The sequence below is a fragment of the Xiphophorus couchianus genome, chromosome 16, assembly GCF_001444195.1.
Source record: "Xiphophorus couchianus chromosome 16, X_couchianus-1.0, whole genome shotgun sequence".
Lineage (NCBI taxonomy): Eukaryota > Metazoa > Chordata > Actinopteri > Cyprinodontiformes > Poeciliidae > Xiphophorus > Xiphophorus couchianus.
Window position 1 is genome coordinate 14,315,595 of NC_040243.1, and position 26,743 is coordinate 14,342,337.

At 36.4% G+C, this 26,743-nt stretch overlaps 2 protein-coding genes and 2 long non-coding RNA genes across 8 annotated transcripts in view; 2 read left to right on the forward strand and 2 right to left on the reverse strand.

Annotated features, from left to right (window-relative positions):
- LOC114159742 (septin-9-like) overlaps positions 1-26,743 on the forward strand; it is a 93,569-nt gene that overhangs the window by 48,891 nt on the left and 17,935 nt on the right. The window contains exon 1 of one of the 5 annotated variants that reach the window (XM_028041852.1): positions 24,064-24,186. The exons of the other annotated variants lie outside the window; for them this stretch is intronic. The gene's annotated coding sequence lies outside the window, so the exon portion shown is untranslated. Of the gene's footprint in view, positions 1-24,063; positions 24,187-26,743 lie in introns of those variants that run through there. 5 annotated transcript variants of the gene reach the window in all.
- LOC114159747 (uncharacterized) lies at positions 15-11,507 on the forward strand. Its single transcript, XR_003598658.1, has 3 exons — positions 15-345; positions 6,542-6,545; positions 11,497-11,507. It is a non-coding gene; the product is annotated as an uncharacterized LOC114159747 (long non-coding RNA).
- Positions 6,958-9,171, reverse strand: LOC114159745 (uncharacterized). Its single transcript, XR_003598655.1, has 2 exons — positions 9,020-9,171; positions 6,958-8,071 (listed from the first exon to the last, which is right to left on the reverse strand). It is a non-coding gene; the product is annotated as an uncharacterized LOC114159745 (long non-coding RNA).
- Positions 13,758-17,481, reverse strand: LOC114159743 (uncharacterized). The gene is made up of 2 exons (XM_028041853.1): positions 17,373-17,481; positions 13,758-15,482 (listed from the first exon to the last, which is right to left on the reverse strand). Exon 2 carries the CDS (start codon positions 15,479-15,481, stop codon positions 13,976-13,978), a length of 1,506 nt encoding a protein of 501 aa, XP_027897654.1. The 5' UTR covers position 15,482; positions 17,373-17,481; the 3' UTR covers positions 13,758-13,975.

Below are 26,743 nucleotides of genomic sequence, written 5' to 3' on the forward strand. Positions count from 1 at the left end.
GGCTGAGGCTTCACCTTGGCAAGTGCATCTTCAGAGCAAAGTCTGTTCATTTTCTTCTTTTTTTGCTCGACATATTTAGTATGGATTAAAATATTAAGAAAGAAACAACGCGACGTACAACTACGACAGCTGCTGATACTGCGCGCACTAAATTCCCCCGCAGCACTGATTGGCTGAGCAATGTAACATGATCCTCTGCAGCAAGTGATGGCCAAGCGGGGCGCGTCATCACGACTTTACACAAGTGTGTCTTTAACTCCGTGGCAGAGGCTCCGCCGAACCCCTGAGACCGACTCATCGAACCCCTGGGGTTCGATCAAACCCAGGTTAAGAACCACTGGTCTAGTGTCATAAATGCTTATATAGAGAATAGTTGTTGATTCACTAAGCCAACATCTACTGTACCGAAACCAAACAAAACCCGATGAGCTTAAAAGTTCAAGAAATGTATTGCTAAAATAGAGCTGCTGCTTTTTTGTTTTCCTTTTTTGCAGTTTAAACTGTATCTTCATGTTTATCTAGCAGCGTTTTAAAAATAAACACTGCTAAAAAATAAAATAACTTGTAGACATTTTATTTTGAAAGATAAATTTTCATATTGCAGTATGTTGCTGCAGGTCCTTTTCACAGACACAAATCAATCCACATACCTTTGTTAGCTAAAACAAGCCATCTATGTAGTAAAAGTGACAAAATGTAAGCATAAACACGTTGTCTCACAAGATTATAGCAACTGATTAATGTGTTGAAACAAAAGTCCCTAGAAAGTATTTTATTCCACAACCATAAAACATTACTCCTGGGAATTTACTGCAGAAGGTAAACATGTTCAGTAGCTTGTTTAGTCTTGCCTTACAGGTTGTATCTTAGTACCTTAATTGTTTTGGAAAAAAGTAGTTAAATCCAGAAAGTTGTAGTGATTTATTCAGATTTAAAATATAAATGTAATACAATTTTGTAAATCCTCACACAAATTCTTAAGAGAAGAGCCTCTGAAAACTGTACAGTGCAAAATGTGATAGTGGACTTTTAAAATGTCCACTATCAGATGGATAGTGGACATTTAAACATTTTAGAAACATATTGCAACATGTCACACAAATTCTTTAAAAGCTTGTAATTACATTTATAGCACATTTATATAAAATTCCCACTGATTTCTTTATCAGGCAAATTCACATTACACACACTTTTCTTTATTTCGATTTAGGAATTTCTATTTTTTTTTCCCATTGGGAAAACATTTACAGTTCTGTTCAGTGACTAGAAATATTGTCTTATTTACAGTTATAAGAACGACAAAACAAAAATAACACAGATCAAAAGAATGGCAAAGCAGAATCTCATCAGGACGTCATCATTGTGTTTTGTATTTGAGTTATATCAAGTTTCTTGGACGTATCGAATGGGAGATCCTTGTGGACGGGCAGAAGCATTCCCTCTCTGGACCTTCTGGCAAGTTGTTGGATTTCAGCAATACTCAGACATGTCACTTCTGATATTTGGTTTTCCAGACATTTTGACAATTTTTATCATTGATATTTAAAAGCATCACATTTACTGTTTGGTTTGAACAGTGTCTGGGTAAATAAGTATTATTTACCTGCAATACTTGTGAAAACAATGATAATACAGAAAAAAATGCATAGTACTAAAGCCATACACACTTTCAGCAGGTAATCTTCATCAGTTGTTGGATTAGACTGAGGAACGTAGTAGTGCCGGTTAGAGTAGGAATGTTGCTGATGAATAGATGTGTTAACAAAATTGCTTCTCTGGGAATAAATGCCACCCTGTTGGATTTCCAAATTGGACCGACCTCTGAATTGTTGTAAAAGGTTGGTAGTGATCTGGTATGTGTGGTTTCTATCATAACTGGTGCCACTATGCTGTGTGATGTAGATATCTTGTATATTCCAAACCCCACTGGATTGTGTGGCGCTAAATACGATGCGAGCTCTGTTCCATCCACTGGTTCCTGTTTCGGCATTTTGTACATAAGAAGGGAGCTGTATTGATGATTCTTGATGAATGTTACCAACTGTAAAGTATTTGTACCCCCAAGAAGGTGGATCCAACATGCCTTCGTAATTGCCGTAATGATGTGAACCATAGTCAGAGTTTGGATTGAACATCACGCTCATGGTACCATAACGGTCAATTCTGACTATATTGGCAGACCAGTGAAGGAGCTCCAGAATGTTGGTGGGGTGAGGAACACAACTTCTTATGTCACTGATGGTGTTGAGAGTTTGTCGTGCTGCTTGCTCCGAGGTGAGGGTCAGGAGCAGAGCTACACAAAGACTTGGTATTTTTTTCGACATCTTCGGTTTCTGTGAAGAGATTTCAGATTTGTTATTATTCATCCATGATGTGAATTATTCCTGCAGTCATTGTTTTTAGGACACACCAAGTAAATAACTCAAAGCAGTGTAATATTTGTTTAGGGATGCTTTGATCAGGTTTTATGCTGACAATAGTGATACAGATCACCCATGAGTGCTGATCGCAAATATTGTTCACATAATCACTGATAATTTTTTGATTTAGGTATATAAGCCATTGGCTGTGTGATCTGGCGAAAAGGAAACATTAAAATCTCCTCAATTTATACAGAAACATACAAAAAAATTGCAGACACAATGCAGCAGATATTCAGTCCAAAGAACAACTGAAAAACCTGCCATATAATATTTAACAGATTGAAAACAGTAAAGTTCTCAGTAGCACAAATTATACAGAAAGTAAAATAAATCTCATAACATTGCCTATATCAAACAATATCTAGTAAAAGAGAAAATATTCAAACTAAAATGAAGGTTGCTTTCAAATAACCTTTCATAAGTTACTAAATAAAAACTCCTTGTGAGGATGGCTTTTGTGCATGAGCAAGCTGTTTTGCATATTGTTAAAGCATGATAGACAGCGCTATGTCCCCCCCCCGTTGGTTTCTGACCGAGAGGTGTAAATCTGCATGGCAAAAACAGGGAGGAGCTAAATGACTTTTTCGCAAATTATTGTACTCATTTTAGGGCATAGTTAAAGTTTTAATAAATCTGTAATTTCTTTTTTTAAAATAAAAGTTACATGCTGCAGCTTTAAGGAGACTTTCAATGTTAAAGTCCACTGTCTGGTGGAGCGCGAACGGCGCTACATCTGTGAAATATTACACTCCAGTAGCACATAGGGGTGGTCAAACAGCGAGAGCAAACCTGTTCATCTAGTTTGATGAACTAAATCATTTTTTGGGTTATTTGCTTAGAGTAGTCAGGCTCTTCTGGGCAAATGTTGGTAATTGTAGAGCATTGCTGCCTGACTGTTCTGTATGTCTTTTTATATCCTCAGTGATCCTCACCATACTAGAGTAGCACATAGTTACATCGAATTTTTTCCATTATCATCATGCTAATAGAGGTTTTATAGAATTTGGAAGAAGTGTAATGAAATTTGATGGTTTAGTAATAAATCACTGGGAAAACAATAGCATTGCTCTTTTCTTGTTTAGAATAATTGTATTTATGAGTTTGTTGCAGTAAGAAAACAAACTCATAAATACAAATGTTTATGAGTCATCTCAATGATGCAAATATGCGTCATTGAGATGTTAATTAAAGTAGCTTACCTGCATAAGTCAAGTGCTGCCAGGTCGCTGATCTGTGTTTGAGAGGGAGCTGTGGTTGGGTCAATGCTTTCAAAGGCAATCCTGAAGGGATGAATCACAGTTTGTTTTAATGGGTGGGACCACTACTCAAAAAAGCAAAAGAAATCTTCCTTATCTCCGTTGAAAAGGTTGCAGCGCGAGGGAGGGAGTGTTCACTTCTCTTTCTTTAGGGCTGTTTCATTTTACTGGTAAATGAAACTTAAAGAACTCAAGTTTGTGACAGATTTAGTATTATTAAATAATATTAAATTATGTGTCAGCCTAATGTGGATAAGGCTGAAACACCTTGCAAGGTGTTTTTTTTGTTAGTTTTTTTCACATAATATCCCTGATCAATTGTCCCTGAATTTTGAGACCAAGGGAAGCAATTTTGAAGCAAGGGACTTCACATTTATTTTTATGTTTTATGCCCTGTCAGCTTGCCACTGTACAGTACAGAAAGATTTTACTTACTGTAAAAAATCTTTTTTTTTTTTTTTTTAAATAAATACACAATTTCTTGAGGTTTCACTCTTATTGAATGTGTGGAACGTAACCATATGTGTAAAGTGACCTTGGAGTTCACTATGGAAATGCATTTATGACACCATGTTCAGTGTCATAAATGCATAAATACAGAATAGCTGCTGATTCACTAAGTCAGCATCTACTGTACCGAAACCAAATAAAACTAGATGAGCTTAAAAGTCCACAAAATTATTCTTAAAATAGAATATCTGCTTTTTTGTTTTCCTTTTTTGCAGATTAAACTGTATCTTCATGTTTATCTAGCAGTGTTTTAAAAAAATAAGCACTGCTAAAAAGATAAAATAACTTGTAGACATTCTATTTTGAAAAATAAGTTTTTATTTTGCAGTATGTTGCTGAAGACTGTAGCACAGGCTATCCAACGACATGTACTGCATGTGTGAGTGTTTCGTGTGCCATGTGAAGTTCTGTTTGGAGGAGGAAAATCCCTGGCAAACGGAATTTGCTTTGTTTCCAGATTGTCTTGTTTGAAATCTTCTTGCAAGTTTCTGGATTTCATTATAGGGGTGTTTCCTGAGTTTTTGTAAAAGGTTGGTAGCGACTCTGTATGTGTGTCTTGGGTCATAAGTTGACCCATGACGTTCAGATAAGTCATAATGCTGAAGGATTTAGACTTGGTCAATTGTTTGTCTTCTCTGACTTGAAATATGATCCGAGCTTTGTTCCATTCAGTACTCCCTCTCTGGGCGTCAACTCCATAAGTTGGTAGGGGTCTTGATGTGTCTCAATTAATGTTACCACCTGTGTAGTATTGGTACCCTGTAGGCAGTTGATCTAATATTCTCTTGTCATTTTTATAACGATGTAATCCATAATCAAAGTATGGATCAAAGTACAGCCGGATGATGTCGGACTGATCATAAAATAAAGAAAACTACCTTTTCGTATGCGTTTCTTTTTCTTTCTTTACTGAAATAAAGATTAATAGATTTGATTTTTGAAAACATGAATAATCAATCAATTGATAGTTCTGCTATCAATTGTTAGCAGAACTATCAATTGATATGTAAATTGCATCACACTCAGTGTTCAGATTTAATCTGTGCATTTCAATGAGTGATTGAAGATCTTACCTGTATAAATTGTCTGTTTCTGATCCAAACTTCAGAGAGCAGTCGTTTGCTACTCTCCCCAAGTTACTGTGTCATTCAAAAGAAAACTGACAGTGAGTGTTTTCTACTGCATTATAGAATAATAGAATAGAATAGAATTACTTTATTCATCCCAGCAGGGAAATTATTTCGCAGTTACAGCAGCATAGAGACAAGACACACAACAACCACCAGAGTATCAATTGTAGACAAAATAAAAATGAAATATAACATGCTGTCAATATAAAAGCAGCTTAGAGCAGACCTTGCAAAGATTCAAAAAATGCAGATACAGTATGTATATGTAAATATATGTACAGCAAGTGTGCCACAGTGCAGTTGTGCAAAATTGGACTGATTAGTGCAGAACAATGACTTAGCTTTTATTGTACAGTGAGATGGCATGTGGCAGGAAGGATTTCCTGTATCTGTCCCTACGACAGCAGAGCTGGAGCAGCCTATGTGAGAAGGCGCTCCGTTGTCTGTCCACTATGTGGTGGAGAGGGTGCTGTTTATTGTCCATAATAGACAGAATATATTTTTATATAATTATATCCAATTGTGAACCAGTGGTTGATACCTGAGGCAGTTCTTATACAGTTCTTTTAAAAAATAGCCAGAGGACTACCTACGTATGTTATTATACCACTAGTACAAATTGCTTTTATTGTAAATCTCTGATCCTCCCTCTGTTCTGTTTTGAGTTGCGGTAGACGATTGCCATGCAGAGGAATTTTTAACTTCTAAAAATAAGTTTATTATTATCCCTTCTAAACAATGTCGTAATATCACTGCCTTCATTTATAAATGCTGATTTTACACACATGCATTGTTAGTGAGCACACCTTACTTGTGAACAGCTTACTCAGCTGCAAACACCATATAAACACCATTTCATATTTGCTTGCAGCACAAACAGCTGATCTTCATTTGTGTTTTTGAATAAAAAACGAGGTAAAAAATATGTTTAAATGCATAAGATGTGATTCTGCTTTGGAAAACAATTTAACCAAATCTTTCCAAATAACAAATTGCACAGAAGTGTCAGAATTTGAGTAAGTGTTTAATCATATTGCTGTCTATATTATTAATGTAATCTGTCCTCATGTAAGCTCTGGTGCCCTATAAAGATTAACATTTACTTTTCTTGGATACCTTTAGTCAACTGTTGAATTTGTCAGGAATAGAAAATTGTAAAAACTTTCATATAAAACTTAGGCAAGTACTTAAGTAATAGTATTTACTTTGCAAAGTTGTGCAGGAGAGTTTCTTAAATCTTGTAAAACTGGATGTAATTAGTTTGTATGTTGCATTCTTAACATCACCGCCAACTCTATTTTTTCATGTTATGTAGAACAGGATCATGGATACGCTAAGCTTGTCATAAAATACCTCTTATACAAAATATTCAACTTATATCAAGCTTCTTGTTGTAAAAGTTGTTTTCCTGGAATATTTTCTCCATTCTGATTTGTTATTTTTTTGGAAACAAACAAAGTTGTTATATTTTGAATAGTCTCTCGTTATGATCCAGGTGGTGTTCCAACCAGTATTACTCTTCTGGGAATTTACTGCAGAAGGTAAACATATTCAGTGGCTTGATTAGTCTTGCCTTACTGGTTGTATCTTATTACCTTAACTGCCTTGAAAAATGTAGTAAAATCCAGAAAGTTGTAGTGATTTCTTCAGATTTAAAAAATAATTTTAATACAGGTTTGCAAATCCTCATACAAATTCTTAAGAGAAGAGCCTCTGAAACTATTGTGCAAAATATGAAAGCGGAAATTTTAAATTGCACAAAATATGGCAACATATTGCAACATTTCACACAAATTCTTTAAAAGCTAGTAATTACATTTACAGCACATTTATATAAAATTTGCACTGATTCCTTTATCACAAATATAGTTCTGCAGCCAAATTCTAAAAATGACACATTTACACACACTTTTCTTTATTTCAATTTAGGATTTTCTGCCTTTTTTCCCTTTGCAAACCATCCCATTTACAGTTCTGCTCAGTGTCTGGAAATATTGTCTTATTTGAAGTTGTTCTGAAGACATGCGAACAAAGCAAAAATAATGATCACAAGAATGGCAAAGCAGAATTTCATCAGGAAGTCATCATTGTTTTTTGTACTTGGATTATATCGAGCTTGTTGGCTATATGAAGTGGGATGTCCTTGTGGACGGGCAGAAGCATTCTCTCTATAGGACCTTCTGGCAAGTTGTTGAATTTCAGTAATGTTTCTCCGTCTTATTGCGTGTAAAAGGCTGGGTGTGATTCTGTATGTATGATCTGGATCATAATTTGTTCCTTCGTCAGATGTATCAAAGTGCTGAGTGATGTACACCTGGTCTATTATCTGTCCAGGGCGAGGTCCCGAGTGTCCTTCTTCTACTCTGATTATGATCCGAGCTTTGTTGTTGTCATCAATATTCCTCCTGTGGGGATTTCTTACGTAAGATGGAAGCGAGTCGGAATCGTCTTCATAAAGATTACCAATTGTATAGTATTGATACCCCCAAGGCAGTTGATCTAGCATGTCTTCAAAATTTCCATAATGATGTGAGCCATAATCAGAGGCAGGGTCAAAGGTAAGGCGGATGTGGTGATCAATGTCGACTTCATGGGCAAACCAGTGTAGCAGCTCTAAAATGTTTGTGTGCTCAGAAAGGTGGCAGTCAATCAGATCAGTGATGGAGTTCAGACTTCTTCGTGCAGCATACACCGAGGTCAGAATAAGGCACGCAGCTACACAGAAGCTGAATTTTCTTGACATGTTCAATTCCTGTGAAGACATTTTAGAGCTTTCAGTGTTCAGTCTGTGAATGCTTGATACTTGATAGACTCATGCATGACATTTGATCTTATATTTATATCAAGACTTCCTGCCTGCAAGTTCACTTAAAAAAAACTTAACACCTTTATGCATGTTTATGTCAAACCACATATGTGTAAAATGTCTCTTACACATTTTATGACTTTTTGTTATGGAGTTTTGCTTAAATTTCACAGACTTTTTTTATTCTGACCTGAACAATGTTTAGTTAGGATATTTGGTTTTGAACACTTATGTGAAGATTTAATCATTAAACTCCAAGAACTGAAAGAGGGTGGTACCGCCTTTTGACTATGATTGCATAAACGGCTAAACAGGTTTAACTTTCAGTTTAATGATTAGTAAGTAATAAAAGCCACAGTGATAAAGCATTTCTGGGTCACCGTACTGACGATGGCAGAGAGATTTAGTCTAATGATTATTTTTGGGTGGACAATATGCCACAACTTTGTTCACAAGAGAAAAATATATAAAAAGGTGATAACATAAAAAAACACTAAATATGGCAAAGAAAAGTCTCTCCAAATATCCCCAATTTATTCATTATTGAAATGCACATCTGATTGGAATAATTTACAAACTTGCTCTTTTAACACCAGCAAAATTAAAATTTTAAATTGAACCGCAGAAGTAAGCGACATTTCTAAACATAAGTTAAGAATTACCAAATTGATCGATTTTGTTACTTGAAAGTATCTTTGTACACAAATGTGGCTACATAAAAAGAGGAAGTTTCAAAAAGAAAGAATGTGCATCATTAGTTGCGATATAAAACCTAAGACAACAGCTTATGTCCAAATCTTTTTTCTTATCTCTAGAATGTTTGTATTTCTAGATTTCTATTGCAGTTGAGAGTAACTCGCTGTCTTTCTAAAATCAGAAATTAGGCGAGCTTACCTTTGCAGTAGTCTGCTTCTTTAGGTCCCTCGTTGATTTGAATCTATGAGAGACGTGGTTGATTTCTTTTCCTTTTTTCAGATTTCCGTTTCATGAAACATGAAACTTGGGTAACAAGCTACATTGAGTTACCATAGCAACTACTTAGTAGTAGCTTTACTTACAAAAAATGCTTCCTGTATTCAGAAACCCTTAATAGTCCTTTGTTAAATGGGATCTGTTGATGTGCCAGCAAACCAGTTTTACTTGTTTTCTCCTGAGTTGTGCAGTGATCTTGGAGTAAAGTGCAGCATGAAAATGCAATAAAAAAACTTTTTATAGGAGGACCTCTGGTAGGCGTTTACTTTTACATTTTACTTTTCTTTTCAGGAAACTAAAAAGACATGAAGGTGTTGGTGACTTTTTTTTTCTCTTATATTCCTATTGTAGGTGTTGACAAACCAAACGTCCATCCAGTGGAGTGGCTATGAATAAGAATTAATTTAAAGTTTTCTTTACAAAATGTTACCACGTTCTATTTTCAGGACATTATTGTTCCAAATAGGGCACTTGTATATCTGTATTTAAGGGATTTTTAAGAAATGGGAAGACAATGATTCTTCAAAAGATTTTTTTTATAATTTCAGTGAATATAGTGCTTTGCTTATGATCAACTGATTGTTTTTTTTTTTTTTTAGAATTTTTAACACCAATCAAATGGTGGTTTATTTAAAACCTGTAGACAGTAACACATTGACATTCTAAAGCAGAGCGTACAAACTCCCTGTCATAGGCTGCGTTCACACTGCAGACTGAAATGACCCAATTCCGATATTTTGTCAAATCAGATTTTTTTCCGGAGCCGTTCACACTGCCACACATATGCGACCTGTATATGTTCTGCAGTCTGAACAGGCAAAGGACCTGAAAGTGTCCTGCATGCGCAGTCGAGGGCACAATAGCATCAGCATTCTCAACGTTCTGCCAACCTCCATAAAAAGAAGTGCTCAGTGTTTGCGGAAGTAAACATGGAGGCTAACAGTGGAGCATAGCTTACATATTTGAAGTTGCTGTCTGACCGGAGCAGCATATTAACAACTTAATCCTCATTATAGTCCGTCGTGGTTGTTGTTATACGTCCCACTTACGTGTATCAGGGCGCAGAACAGTGAGATTTGTCCAGTATCAGTGACGTTTAGTTTGGATGAATGTGACCTGAACGTTAGGTTGCATTTGAATCGGATGCGTATCGGATATGCAAGTGACCTGAGTCGCATTCGAAAAGAATCTGACCTGTGGTGTTCAGACTGTCAAAAAAAGATCAGATACAGGTCGCATTACATCAAACAAAACGGAATTGGGTTACTTCAGCCTGCAGTGGGAATGCATAGAGATTTAGCTTTTTTTATTAGAAACTAATATATATGCAAGTTCTTATCAAACTGAAGAAAGCACAATAACTCATATTTTTATTCATACATAGAAACATGTCCTAAAAACAACTTAACACACATTATGTGTTTAGTTGTTAAACATGTAAACAGTAACATATTCCAAAGCAGAGCATACAAACTCCCTGTCAAAGATTTAGCTTCTGTTACAGTATTCAAGTTCTTAAGCGAACTGCAGAAACATAACTCATTTTTATTCATACATAGAAACACACATTATGTACTTGGTCTACTTAACTAAATTTATGTTCCATAATTTAAGATGGCATGGCCACTGAACTGTTTCACCATGGCTTAATGAACAGTTTCCACACAGACTGCTCACTAAACGTGATGTACACTATATAGCCAAAGATATTGACTCTCCCATCCAAAAGATTGAATTCAGGTGTTACAGTAACATAAATATATCATCTAGATATGCAGATTCAATTTAAATTGACTCGGCTTAACATCTTATTTGCATATTCTTGTATTTAAATATACATCAATCAAATATACATCAATAAAATTCTTTTGTTTTTTTGCCATACACAACAATCACCAAATTACAATACCCCTGCAACACAGCAACAGCAGTTATTTTGATTTAATACTAGCACTGAGTCAAGACTTCAAGTTGTACACAACAAAAAAGTTTAGACAGTTGAAAAAAAGAAAATTGGCTTTAAGTACATTAAACATGAGATGTTTCACAAAATATCACTGTGGCAGCTATGAAATGACACATAGTCTCTATTAAATGTGCTCTGCTAGATAGCTACATTTCATACCTGTAAAGGCCTGTGACAAAAATAAGATTTAAAGATGGACAATGGTAAACATACAAAATGATCAAACTCTTTGTATTACTTCTTATTGTTAATAATGTTTTTGCTGACAAATGTATGTATAGAAAAGTAAAATAAAAAAAGCAAAATGTTGTGAAATTATCACAATCATGTTGAATTAGTTTTCCTTACCATTTGAAGCACTATGTTTTCAATTTGTTTTTTTGCTCCTGTCTATTTTCTTCCAAAGCCAAAGTAAATCCCTGAAGCAATACAGATGATAATGAAAGCAAGACAACCAAAAACTCCACAACATAAACCCCAGCGACAATCATCTTGGTTACTGTAATTTGAGGAATTAAGAAGCATGTAACCATCTCTGTTGGAAGAATGTCTCTGAGTATTAGCATTCGATTCATTTCCAAAATTAAGTGTTACAACACTGTCATCCGACAGTTCCATGTCATAGGCAGTGTGACGTCTTTGAGCTCTTAAAAGGTTGGTAGTGACCCTATATGTGTGAGCTTGATCGTAAGTTGATCCATGGCCTCTAGGTAAGTGCTGAGTGATGTAGACCTGGTCAATTGTCTGACCGTTTTCTCTGACTCGAAATATGATCCGAGCTTTGTTATTTCTTCTCTGGGCGTTAACTACAGAAGGTGGTAGGGGTCTTGATGTGTCTCGATTAATGTTACCAACTGTATAGTATTGGTACCCTGGAGGGAGTTGAGCCAATATTCTCTCATCATTTCTATAATGATGTGATCCATAATCAGAGCGTGGATTAAAGGTCAGCTGGATGATGTTGTTTTCAAAATTAACTGTATCAGCAAACCAGCGAAGCAGTTCTAAGATGCTTGTCTGTTTATACAGGTGGCAGTTTTTCAGCTCATCAAAGGTGTTCAGTGGACTCTGTGCTGCATCCACTGAGCTTAGAGTAAGCAACACAGCTACACAGAAGCTTGTGATTTTTCTCAACATCTTGGTGCCTGTAAAAACATTTAAGAACATCAGTTTTCATCCATGCTGTGTATTTTCTTTGCATGTATATTTACATGAGTGCAAAGCTTATTGTCACAACAAAATCACTGTTTTCAATATTAGTATTTTGGTTAATATATTCCAGTTATTGTGAAATTTGTAAGATATTCAACCTTTTGACTGGAGTCCCACCTCTTTTCAGATTCAAATTTCAGACCTGTGTATGTGTAACATCCTGAAGGCAAGAAAAAATGTGAGGTTATCACAATTGATACTATTAGACAAGACATTTGGTACCAGATGTTGACATAGACTTTTTATTCTCACTTTCTAAGTTAGTGCTACTCATCTCCAAACTTACTTTTTTTGCTGATAAACGGTCAATTGGTTCTTAAATATGCAAATTTTGACATTTTTCTGTAAATGTGTTTAGTTCCGCAATATTTAGCATAAAACAGTCAATACTGGCTTTAGGTTAAACAATGGCTACTAAACTATTGTTAACAGTGGCACAGGTTGGTTTATGTCTATGTCACACATACCCTGGTGGCATGAGTTGGAATAGTGAGCATAGCAGATATTGATTAATAGCATTTCTCAGCTTTGAAAATATATGATTTATTTGCAATGTATATGTAAACTGCATGACAGACTGAGACTGACTGCAGTGCTTAGACAGAAGTGATGGCAGCACACCCAGGAAAGTGTGGGGCTGCAGCATATGTGGATAATGACACTTACCAGCGTCAGTTATTCTGACATAAAAATTGCAAAATTTGGTTTGATTTAACTTATGACAGTGAGAAAAAATTCTTGTTTCAACTGCTTTTACCTGTATTTCTATTGCATTATGTTCAAACATCCCACTGCCCTTTCAGATACTGACAATTAATCCTGAGCATTTTTGTTTTAAGCAGTAGGCCAAGCTAAGAACTTATTGACGAGCTTACTCAGAGCACATCATGTTCAAAGAGGACGAAAGCCACTAGTTCCACAGATACAGCTGTTTAAGCCATGTTTGTACATAAAATTGCACGAATGAAACTCATCTGGTGGCTGGCTCTTCTGCACACGTCACTTCTGCACTTGTTGGCACACAAGCAAATACAATGATGGAAATAAGTTGGTTTTGCATCTAGTCAGAGAGGCCTGAAAGCTCAGTCACAATGTTTCTAGGACATTGTCAGAAATGAATTCATCCTTATTTGGTGCATTTTTTGTTGTTTACATCACTTTTATTAAAAACACAGTACAATTTATCTGGAATACAGTCTGACATTCTGTATGTTAATTAACACCTGATATTCTGTACCATTGCAATGATTTTATGGATCATCTTTGAGATTACACTGAACCCGCGCTATAATGCAGGCTGCAGCGTCACAGTCAGAGGAACAGTAAAATACGTGAGTCACAATTTGTCCTTATGTACTTTGTATTGATGATTAAAATGATTATTTTACTGTAGTTATTTGTAAGAAAGCGTTCTATTTGTTAAAAAAATGCTTAGGCCTGAAAGCAGGTTTTGTTCTTTGGTTTCAATGTAGAGTGTTTAATTATGCTGTATAATAATTGTAAAAAATAAAGGTAACTACTTCACGGATTTCGCCTATCATGGGTTCCTTTTGGAACGCAGCCCCCGCGAAAAACGAGGGTTCACTGTATTTGATTGTCCAGGACCAATATGATTTGAAAAGCAGGGAAAATAACATTCAGCTTTATACAATACATTCAGTGCAACAAGACTGTCTTCAGTGCATTTGATGCAGTCTTTCTCATTTCCAGCCGGGGGTGCGTGCTTTCTCTTCATTATCTTTCAGTATGAATCTTGCTTGGACTCCTGGAGCAATCGTCATATTAGAGCAATACTCATAAACAACAGTGTCCAGACAGCTATGCAAATCAGTTTTCTGTTCAAATTTCTTTGCCCATTGCCACTGCCACCATTCATAATTGTTTGTAGATTTATCTGCAGATGTGTAAAAGCCTATCCATGAGTCTTTGAATTGAGACGTCCAATCAGTGAACGAGGTTTTCACATATAAGCGTGCACAAGCTTTGCCATCCTTTGCGAAAAGTTGCAGGCTTGCATTGTAGCCTTTTATAGTAACGGCTGCTGTAGGATTCTTAAACTCTGGACCTCTGTGTATCTCCACTCCAGCACGGGACCAAAAGAAGCATACTGTTATCACTTCATGAAGCCGGACCTGTAGGCCTTCATTCAGTGGTACCGATGTGTCATAGGTGCCTGATTTTGCGTTTCTAACAGACTTATAAGTAAGTGGTTCCTCGTCCTCATCGCTCCTATAAAGTGCAACCATTAAACCGCTTTTGTAGTTATTCACTGGAACATTTCTCCAAATTATTCTGGCTTTTCCTTTTGAATCTGTCACCACCTGAAGCATCATATCACTACTGTAATGATGAGGGATTCTTATGGACACCTCAGAGCTTCTATTTGGTCTGCTTGGTCTGCTCTCTGGGATGCTGACAACATAATCAGGTTGTGTGTTTCTTCTCGCAGAAGGCTGACGTCTGTTGTTGGGTTGCTGGTTAGAGCAGTACTTTTCCTGGATTATAATAAACAAGAATAAGCCCAGACAAGCAAGGTCACCCCATAAGTTTCTAATCTCCCTCAGTTGGGAATAATCAGCGTTGCTTCTGACGTTATCTCTGAGGTTTGTCAGTGTGTTCAAGTCATTCATTTTCACAGAAAATTGACTGATCTGTCTCAGTAGGCTGGTAGTGATCTGGTATGTATGGTCTGGATCATACCTTGTCCCTTGATTATCTGATGTCTCAAAATGCTGCGTGATATAGACTCTGTCTATTACATGGCCAGCCTGACGTCCGACATTCTGCTCCCTTACTCTGAATATGATCCGATCTCTGTTTCTTCCCTCATATTCAATTCGTGGATGGACAACGTAAGATGGGAGATCAGACGACGAATCTTGATTGAGATTACCAACAGTAAAGTATCGATATCTGACGTTTCCATGAGGCAGTGGTTCCAAAAGCCTTTCATAGTTTCCATAGTGATGTGAGCCGTAATCGCCTTCATCAGGGTCAAATGTTAGCCTTATAATATTGTTATTGTCAATGTCAACTTCATTGGCAAACCAGTGCAGGAGCAAAAGACTATGTTTTGGCACAGACAAGCCAAAGTTGAGTTTCTTCAAGTCATTGATGTTGTTGAGGACTTGCACTGCTGATGCTGAGGTCAGGAGAAGTAGCAGAGCCACACAAAGACCTGGACTTGATCCTGAGAACTTCGCCATCCTGTAGAAATATTTAGAAATTACTAAACCTATATCATAAAATATCATTGCATACACTTTTTGAAAATTTAGTCTCATTATTTTAACTGAAAAGACACCTTTTTTTCCTGTCTTGAGTTACACGCTAATGATTTAGAGATATTTGTTTTTAACATAACTTTATTTAACTCATATTGAGCAATAAGAATCAATTTCACTGAGAATGGCATTAGAAAATTAATGTTCAAGGTTCTGAATTGATGCATTAAGATATTACATTTTTAAAAAATAATGGTAAGCTTTTATTTTTTTTTATTTTGGCCAGCACAACTATGGAAGGAAAACCTTTCAAAAAATAAAACCTTTAATTTTATTTTTTTACAAAATCACCCCTGACACTGGCTTTAGCGACCACTTAGTCCTTTTGTATGTTTCAGGAGGTTTGAGGACACATAAACGGCTCTTTAGCCATTCCCAAAGTAGACTACATGCTCACAGTATCAAACGTCCTTCACCATATTCAACAATATACATAGAGCTTTTCTCACATAATTCTGCTGTGTTTTATTACCAAGCCCACCTGGAGCTTTTGTTGCTGAAAAGCTGAAGCTGATCTGACTAAAGCACATGGTTCCAGTTAAACTCCCAGTAGACTTTAGCAAGCTCCATGTGTTAACATTTTTGGTCAGATTCAAAAAGACTTTTCTGGCTTTCCAAACAACTAGGTGGCATGTAGATAGTATAAATAGTTTATAGTATAAAAACTTGTTAACCTATTCAGTTCTCCAACAGTGCGATTATTTCATGCCTCACAAGCCTTCTCACTATGACTGATGGCGAGATAAATATGGATCATTATCCAGGATAGCAGGAGAGGTTAAAAGAAATTAATCTTTGTCATATTCATGCCATAGAAACATAGTTATAGATTTCTAATTAGAAGTTCCTGGAAACTCGGAATAACCTAAATAAGTAAATTACTATCCATCCATCCATTTTCTTACACCTTTATCCCTATTGGGGCCAGGAGGGGTGCTGGTGCCCATCTCCAGCAAGACTTTTCGGGCGAGAGGTGGGGTACACCCTGGACAGGAGACCAGTACATTGCAGGGCAACACAGAGACAGACAGGACAAACAACCATGCACGCACACACTCACACCTAAGGAGAATTTAGAGAGACCAGTTAACCTGACAGTCATGTTTTTGGACTGTGGGACCTTCTTGCTGCAAGGCAACAGTGCTACCAACTGCACTAATTACTCTTTATGAGTAATTAGTGCAGAAATCAGTTGTTTGTGCAACCTGGACAAAAGATTTCTCACTGAAAAGCGCATTGAATGTAATTTAATTTTATTAAAGGTGATGCTTCATGTCTTTTGTCACTTGTTGTGCTTGCAGATTGGCAGTAGGAGTGATGGTTTGTCATCACTAACGAGATTGGTTTAGTTGACACAGCTTCTAATGTGTGTCAACACATTAGAAGCTTATAATTACTCATAATTACTCTTTATGAGTAATTAGTAAATTACTCATAAAGAGAAAATCTCAAAATACACTCATAGAAAATGGTCCTTGGGAGTGCTAATAATTACGATATTGCTGACTTCATTAAACAATTAAGTCTTTTCATTGTGAGATAATGCTACTACAGTAAAATTTGAATTTATATTAGGGATTTAAAATGCTCTTTATACTATTGCAGTATTCCTTATAATCAGCAATAACTACTGACATGTCACTGTTTACACAAAAATAATACATTTCCTGGTCAAAAGATTACATCTTTCAAATATAGATCTAGAATTATACAATGCATTTCTCCTTTGAATATTAAAGATATGCTTAAACTTACTAAATTATTGCCTTTTCTAAAACAACATTTTCTTATTTGAATAAGAAAGCTTACCCACCTGACAGTGCTGTAGACCGATGTTTGTCTGAGCTCTGTGTTTTGTGTTCAGCTGATTTTACTTCCTTAGAGTTTCTGTTTCCTGGTTAATGAAACCAGATCTTTTAGTTGAAAGCTGTAATGGGAAATGTGGCCATAGTACTTGTTTTGATTGGCTGGGTATGCCACGCCCAATGGTTTCCAAAGGTCTTCAGTCGTATCTTGTAAATAATGAACTGAATATGAGTTGCCTATCTTTCAACACTAATTCAAATATTGCTCTTGTTGTAGCAACAAATTAATAGCATGTTGAAGTTCACCCATTCCGCCACGTTAACTGATTGTGTTTGGTTTCATTTTATTTATTTATTTATTTCTTCTTTTGTTTTGCACAGCTCTCTGTTCAGTTTACTTAACTGCTGCAATACCTCTAGCTGCCAGCAGGAGATGCTCTTACACAGTCCATCTTTCTAAAATTTGCAGGGCGTTGAGCCCGTAAAATCTCTGTAGCAATCATTAACACTTAGAAACATACGGAGGATCTACTTTCTGACTCTTAATTTATCCAGAAAGCACTTTTTTTTTTTGAGGCTCCAATCTGTTTTCAAAACACTGATGGAGGCTCATTTTGACTGTTGCTAAAAATCCTCACATCCGAGGAATAACTTCCGCTTTTCCCAGAGAGCTCTATGCATGCGACACCCTCATAACAACACACAGTCACTCAATGTTTTCACTACTTTTTGGGAAAATTATTCTAGTTTATTTTCTCAAGACATACCCAGTTTAGATTTGGATATCTTTACACCAAGCTCTCCTCCAAAACAGTTATTTGGTTGATTCTGGAAAATGTTTTTGTCCCCCAACAAAAAAACATTTGACTTCACAGTTGATTTGGGTTGTGTCCATAAACACACAACTGCACTAAAATACAGACACACTTACATTTCAGCTAATTTCCTGAATGGAGGTTTGGCTATTCCCTCTGGGCAGGGCAAAAGAGTGTAAAATAACACACACAAAGGAAATATTTAGTTCCTCTTTCATCACCACCCACAGGTTTCACATAGGGAGTCCCTGAAAAACATCCATGTGATAACCATGGTGTGACTAAACCTTTTGGAGAAACTTGTCTCACATCTTACAGTACAATGCAGACCACAACACTTCTTAAATTACAATATTTACATCTGCTTCAAAAGTGTTCTTACACCTCAAACTTTTTTCCACGTTTTGTCACATTACATAATTATTTTATGACAAGACAAAACACTGTTAAATTGTGAAGTACAAGAGAAATAATACATGTTTTTTTGACTAAAGCACATCATTATTCACTGTGGAAGAAATACAAAGATCCCCAGCAAAACCACACATCTGCCCGTCATGGAAGAAGAAAACGGCTGTTAAGACATGAGAAGTGAAGCTTGGTGAGGACACAGAAAACACAGGAGAAGGTGATCTGGCCAGACAAATTAGGTGTAGAAAAACTAACATTGCATATCACCCTGAAAACACAGTCTTTATGGTGTTGGCAGCATCATGCCCTAACTTTCTTCTACAAAGATATGGCAGATGGTAAGTTAATGGAAAAATTAATGGCAGTAAATACTGGGCAATGCAAAGGGTTATGTGGTTGGGTTAGAGGTTCACATTTCACCAGGATCACATACAGTCAGAGCTGCAATGGATGGCTTAGGTCAAAGGTTATTCATTTTACCAAATATTCCAGGTAAACCTTGGATCTTAATCCAAATGAGAGTATGTGTCTAGACTATAAAATTTATGTTTAAAAACGTAATTAGTTGGTGTGAATGTATGAAGTTTTGCAATGGAGAATGAGCTGAAGTTGCAGTCTCTTGTTGCAATAGATGGCACAGATAAACATTAAAATAATTACTGTTGTAATTGCAAAGAAAGATTAACTCAGTTGGGCTAAATAACTTTTTTTTTTTCTTAGAATTTAGCAAAAAGGAAACATAACATTTTATTTCCAATTCCATTTTATGCACTTTTTTATGTTGGTCTATCACATAAACTCTGAATAAAATGTAAACTATGTTGTGGTTATAATTGGATAAAATGAGGAAAAGTGAGATCTTTTGCTAGGGACTGTAGAAAATATAAACAAAAACATTCAGACCCAGGACGTGCCTGGATTTTTCTGCACAGGAAAAACACAACTACATGTGTGAAAGGCCCTGAACAGCTGCAATAAACTCTGCTAGCGGTTTGCCAGGCAGTCCTACCCTCTCACTTGCCAACACATGACAACATCTTGGCTCAGAAATGTCCACAAACATCAACCCCATGTCACTGGCTTTCTGTTAGAATGTCCTCTTCTCCTCGAAATGGGGATTTTTAATCTTTAAACATGATATCCTGCTCAGCAGGGTCTTTAATAAAGGAGTGCACCATTGACTAAGTGATGAATGACTCACTCTGCATGCATGCAGGGTCACACAGAAGTCTGCATTTCTAAGGTGAAGCTTAAAAGAGAGGGGGGAGGGCTATCTTACAAGAGGATTAATTTAACTTGCTTGAAACATGGTAGCATGTGCCAATGCTGGTAGTTTTTGGGTAAATAATGCAGTGACTGGACTGAGTTGTGGTGTCCAGGATAAAATAGGTTTTATAGTCAATAGCAGACTCTTAAATAAAACAAGTTGCATTGGTAATCTAAAGTGTTTGGATCCAGAGAGACAGTGATGTTCATGCTCAGATTTTGGAAAAGTTTGTCTGAAGCCCATCTACAATAATAATTTCTCATTAGCAGGAAAACTTCTTAAATAATCAAATGAAAGATTTAAATGGGATTATGTTTTCCCCTAAATACTTTCTTAAATAATGCAAGTTGTGTCTTCCTTTATTTTCTACTTTAACAAAAGCAGTATGATCATTTAATTATGTCTGCATGATCTGCAGAAAAAACATTTGTAAGAACAAAGCTTCAACCCCAAACAAGATTTCCATTTTTTTTGTCGTCCAAACATGAAAGTGGAGAGCAGCTTGTAAAAGAAGTTTTATCTACAATTTTATATCCAGTTAAATGTCGTATTTTGTGTTTGTGTGTGTCTTTTTGGTGTACCTCTTTATTTGCACTTCACTTTAAAACATAAATAAAATTTCCTTTTCTTTTAAGATGCAGAGTTAACTAGGAAAAAACTGAGAACAGTGCTCTGATATTAGCCCAGAAATGTCTTTATGTGAACAAAGTGAGCAAGAAAGAATTTCTTCGTTGCATTGTCCAGTGTGTGGATAACTTATCTGCAATGTCTCATTGCTCAGTCTCTTGTTACTGGCGTCACTGCAGCATAGACCTCCCTCCCGCTGTCCTCCCACTCCCTGTCAGCCCAACTGGTTCAATTTCATGGTGTTGGTTCTCTGGGTTGTTCAGACAGTCCCTCTGTTGATGTCCAGGTTTCCCAGATGAAATAAATGTCTGACAGGTATGTTCAGTCTTCTCTGCTGTCACATCTCCTTGATTATTTGTTCCTCCTCCACCCTGAGTTTGGAGCATTCTCGCAGAATGCTACTGAGCCCTCAGTAGGGCTCAGTAGCACCCATACACAAGCATGTAGTATCCGTCCAAATGTCCCCTGCATTGTGAGGCTTCAGTGTCTGGAACTGATCATGATCTCCTGGATCGCTGTTATCAGCTGGTGGTGGGATATCATTGTAGACATGGAAGAACAGGAGTTGAGGTCAAAGTTCAGACGCCCTGCAATGAGGCTGAGAAAGAATATAGATTAAGTGGGTTTTTTAAATTTCACTCAACTTCTTCTTCTAACCTTTCAAAAATTGCAAATCTTTTGCTTAATCCAAACAGACATAAAGCATATCTAGGCCCATATTTTCTTTTCATAAGGTCAGCCGTTTCTCTCTCGGGAGGAAATGGGACTTTGGTACCACTTGATTACATTTTTTACTCTGAAATTGAAGGGATATGCTCTTTTATTCTCCAAACGCCTTCACAGACTCAGATAAATCAGCTTTGCAGTGACTCTACCTTTAAAAATACCTTAAAGAAGGGCCTTTAAAGGTCTTCCATTGTTCTCTAGAACTCTGCTGTATAAAACTCATAAGGACTCTACTTTTGGGATTTTCCTGTATCCTACCTTAATTCAAACATATCCAGTCTTTTCTAGATTATGACGGAATAATTTATTACGCTCAGTGTCTCACCAGATAACAGTGGATTCACTTTAAGTTCATAAATCCACTGTTGACTGCTGAGCCAATGATCAGCCCTCCCTTCTCTTAATGTCTCTTAACATGAGGTAGGAGATTGAAGCCTTATGTCCTGGTCTGTACCAAAACGCTGTTTGCTGGCATCCTCTGATGTCCAGCACAAAATTATTAAAAAATAACATCCATGCACGTCAAGGTGAAAAGGACCAATTCTGGTTTTAATATCTTGCATAAAGTCTCAAACACTTTTGTACATGTCAGAGTGAAACGCTTTGCAAGACACAGACAAAAAATATGGTTTCCTATTCAAGGACAGAAGATTTACAGATGGAGATGGTCTGACTTTCCTTGCAGGTGCAAGGCAACATCTCTGGGAGATGAGCTTCAGTGTGACGACTCCAATAAGTTTGTTCATAATTGTCCATAAGCTTTAAGAAGTAGACATAACATGATTGAGGTTAGTGAAGTCATAGGACGAACTTTCGTATCTAAACAGAGACAGCCTAAATGAAAGAGACCAGGAGACTTCACTTTTGGAAAAATGGAGAGTTTTTTCTTCTTTTTTTCCTAATTTGTGAAATAGCAAAAGCTGGTTTTCTCTCCATATTTGGTCCGACTGTGTTTTTACCAGACACGTATGATCACCTGTGTTTTTGTTGGAGAACCCAGCCAACACTGGGTACATCAAGCTATTACTATGGATGAGAAGATATAATAAGATTACACAAAGTAATTCCTTTCATTTGGTGTTCCCTAGTTTTTCAGACGCATGGTGTTTATACATCTGTAACACTGGGGTTAAATTCATACTAATGCATACGTGGAAGCATAAATATACTTTGAAGGGAAACAGCTGTCTCCCTTACCTTATAATTACACAAACATGCACCTGAAGAAAAGTAATGAAGAGCCTGGTATGCTTAAAGCCAAGTCATTACCATATGTCATATATTAAATGTGGTTGAAGTTGCTCTAATTGTGTTTTCTTCATTTTTTATCACTGTAAGTTAAACAGTTGCTGTATTTCTTCTCTGCAAAGATTTCTTATTACAAATGAGAAATGTTCTGCTATTAAGTTTTTGTAAAACTTTAATTGGTTGAATCTGATTTTTAACCATTTTCCTAATTTTATCTAAGTATAATTTACAACATTCAAAACATTTATTTCTAGTCTTCCTGCTGTGAATGGTCAATAACTATTTGCAAATTTCTCTAACTTGAGCATGCTGTTTTAAAAAAGTTTATACTGCAGGTACCTTCCATAAATGCAAGACAAAATGTTTTTTCTATTCAACATGTGCAGTGAAGTAATATTTTTCTAGTTTTTATATTAAATTCAGAATATAAAACAAAATCTTTTACGTTTAATGATTAAAATAAAAGGCATGTAATCTGCCGTGCCTCTCTAATATCTGCAACAACCAAAAAAATTGCTATTTCCAGCAGCAAGAACAGGATTTAGTCCAGTTTTTGTAAAAAAAAAAAAAAACATACTTGCACTTAGCCAAGTTTAATAAATTAGTTCAACCAAGTCTGCTTTAGATTAAGCGTGGATGGGCGTTTGTAGAACTATTTAATGTGAAAATAAAATAAAAAGGGGATTATTAAAGCTGAGCACTGTGTACCCAATCTTTTTCCATTTTAAGAATACATCCATCTCTAGTTGGACCAAACTTTTACAGATCTTTTAGTCGTGTGCCTGGAGAAATTTATTCCAAGGATGTCCAATTACCTCTGCACCACACTTTGGCACCTCTGATGTAGGCCCTTACCTTAACTTTCAGATCTCCTAGCGGCTGCATTTGAAATGTAGCATCTTCCATACCAGGCAGATATTTTAAAAATGACTTAACAGATCAACTTTTCTTACATTAGGGCTTCTTACTATAGTCTAAAGTCTCACTGTCTTGCAACCTGAATAAAATGCAAACATGTCTTGACTTGAAATAGAAAGAATTCTTTTGAAATATCTTTTTACATCTTTTGTGTTTCCTCTGACTTTATTTTGTCACTAATTCCATAATAGTTGACTTCTTATTTCCACGCAGTAACATCTCCACAGAAGAGTGTTGTTCATAGTCTGACCTACAAATATTTTGTTAGGCGGCTTTCACTGATCAGAAATAGATTTAATTTGAGTCTTCAACCAACTTTTCAAGCTTAGTATGATCATTTTTACTCATTGCTTCCAGAAATTTAGGAAGGTATCTCATGCAAAGGAACTTGTTTCTACATTGAGTGTTAGGTCTGCTGAATGAATGGGATGTACTGAAGCAGACCTTATAAAATACTCAGACTAAGCAGGGTATTAAGTTATCCTGGGAGTAAAGAAGCATAATAGTTATTTAAAGGGGATGTGTAGACACACCTAGTCTGTGCTCCTGACTAGAATCTGCTCCCGACAAACAGATAATAACTCTTTGTCTCTGTTCACTGTGATCTATTTTTTTTCTTTCTCTGGAGAGGAGGGGATGTTTGGAGGAAATGGGCGGATCTTGATGCTTTGCATGCTGAGTCACATGTCAGACTTGAGTGGGAGGGCTGAGCAGGGATCTGCCACAGCAGAATCTGGCCTCTCACTGGTGCTCTTCACTTCAGCAGGGGACAAGTCATTCTCACACTTGCGCACACACATTTTACACACGGTAAGTGCGTTGCATACCAGCAGGGGAGTGTTTGTGTACATGCATGTGATTGTGTGTGGGGGGGTTTCTAAGAAATCTGTTGGAACTGAGCTTTTTTTCTCTTTGGTATGTTTTCCTTCCTACCTTAAAGTGGATGTCTGTTTTGGAGTCCAGGTGATAAGTGATTGTAAAATGTTGCTTCAAACATTTCGGTCTCAGCCTCTGTTTGTGCAGTGTCTGTTCATATATTTGCATGTGTGGCGACATGAATGTTAAGTTTAAGACATAATTCATGGGTGCAGTCCATAAAATCTACTTTATGGAAATACTAGGTTCTACAGATTTAGCCTTTTTAAATGTTTTTTTCTTGTCATTTTGACCATTTTTAAATTCTAGAAAGCAGTTTTTGTACTGTAAAAACGTACAGTTTTTGTACACGGTAAGTGTACTTACATGTGCTATGAAAGTACATGTGGTCAGTTTAGTTTTAATAAGAATAGTAAATGATTACTTATAGCCAATAGTGAAAGGTTAGCCATCATTTTTTGAGTTTCTATTAAGAAAAACTTGCTATTAAGGAAAATCAAAGGGTTTCTTTCTTTATTGTTCTGGGATTTTTTTTGTTTACCCCCTTTAGATTATGTTTCTCTTCACCTTCATTGTTTCTTTTCTGCTCTGCTGTCTCATCTTTCTGCCATTGTTGTGGTCGTGGTTTCTGGGCCTCATCTCTCTGTCATCCCAGTCTTTGTTGTTCACTGCTCAAGCATTGCTCTGTCATAAAATCAAACCGTTGGAAAAGTCCAACCGCCCCTCACCTTTCCAGATAGACGTCAGCCTCTGTTTTCCCTCAAAGGCATGCAGAACACACACTTTTACACACACACGGCTGTTGAAAGGAGCTCTGTTGTGTCCTCTGAGCATTGAAAGCCAAGAACAGACCGTTGCCTTTCACCAGTGTTTAATGTGATGCAGAACAGGTCATTTTTACCTTCTGTGTTTTTGAACAAGACGGTTGGTGAGTGACGTTGGATAATGCAGTCTTACTGGAATCCAGCGTCATAAATTTGTAATGCAAAACATCTCATGAATGCAACCTGCACTCCTTGAGGGTAAACTGATAAGGTTTCGATTCTATAGCCTGTTAGTTTACATGATCTGGCTGGAGGGAATAAGATGTAAAACATAAATGTTGGTTTTGTGGAACATAAGAAAGAGAGGTATGAATAATAGTATCAGATATTGTGGTTTTAAGTATCTCTTATGAGTGTTTGGAGAAAAAAAAGATCAAATGGTGACTATGATACCGATACAGACAGTACATCAATAATCCAACTCTTTTAATATTAAAGTAACAATGAAAACAGTGTCAAGTAGTGAGGAATACAAATATTGTGGTTTCAAAACTGTTTTTAATAAATCAAAAACATTTTTTAAGAAGATGCCAAAGTGACTGAGTCGTGTTTTCATTCCCCACTTCAAGTATAGAATAGGAGAGCCCCTTCCCCACCAGTTACTGTACACTGCTGTTTAGCTTGTTGTAAGAAAGCTTCAACACTTAGTTTGCTTAAAGAAATACCATTTTGATTGCTTGAAAATATATCCAGTCATTTAAAAAACAGTCATGGTGTAGATGGAAACTAAAGGGATCACCACACATTGCTCTTATTGATGAAACTTTCATTTTGAAGCTCCAGTCGCAAGCACAGAGTGGCTTTTCTGCCTACTGCAGGTATGCCACTCAACTATTATCAGCAGGTTATATGCTTCTAAATAAAGAGCAGAATGTCAAAAAGTTTAGTATTCTGTACATTAAGTTCTTGTAAACAACTTGTCTTAAGATAGTAATGACATAATATGATAGAATTTATAATAAATAGGAATGATTAACACCTAGTGCCTTTTTTCTTTATTGTATGAAAAAAAATTGATATACAGTCTGAGAATCACATACTAATCAAAATAGCTTATTTTAAAACAAATTGAAATTATCTTGCTGCTGCTCATGTTATGAGATAAGCAGCGCAGATTGTGACCAAAATGCAGATGTCTGTTCTTAAAAAGGATCATATAATGTAAAGAACAAATGATGCAGTAGAGATTGTATTTAATTTGTTTAATGAAACAGTAGTATCACTTATACGCAGTGTCTAAGTCAAATAAAATCAAGGATGGGTTGAAGAAAATAAATGCTCAGTACTTTAGACCTGGATATATCGTTCCTGAGTGCACTCTTGAGTTTAGTATGTGGATCAGTCACAGTCCATAAATACTCGTCCTGATGGCCGCACAGAACCTGAATAACACCATCACGTCATACAGACAGACTGCTGTGTGCTGCAGAGCCTGGAGACTCTTCTGATTACATAGTTCATTAAGAAGTAGGCTTGTGTTGTTATTGAGCTATCTATTCTGGGCTGATAAATACTTTCCTGATTATTATCTATTGTTCACATTATGTTTTAAAAAAGCAGTCACAATTGTAAGCACGTTTATCAACCCTATTGCATCCCACCATGTAGTTTTTACATATTTATAACCATTCATTTACATTTGAAGGTTAAAATCTCTGTGACCATGA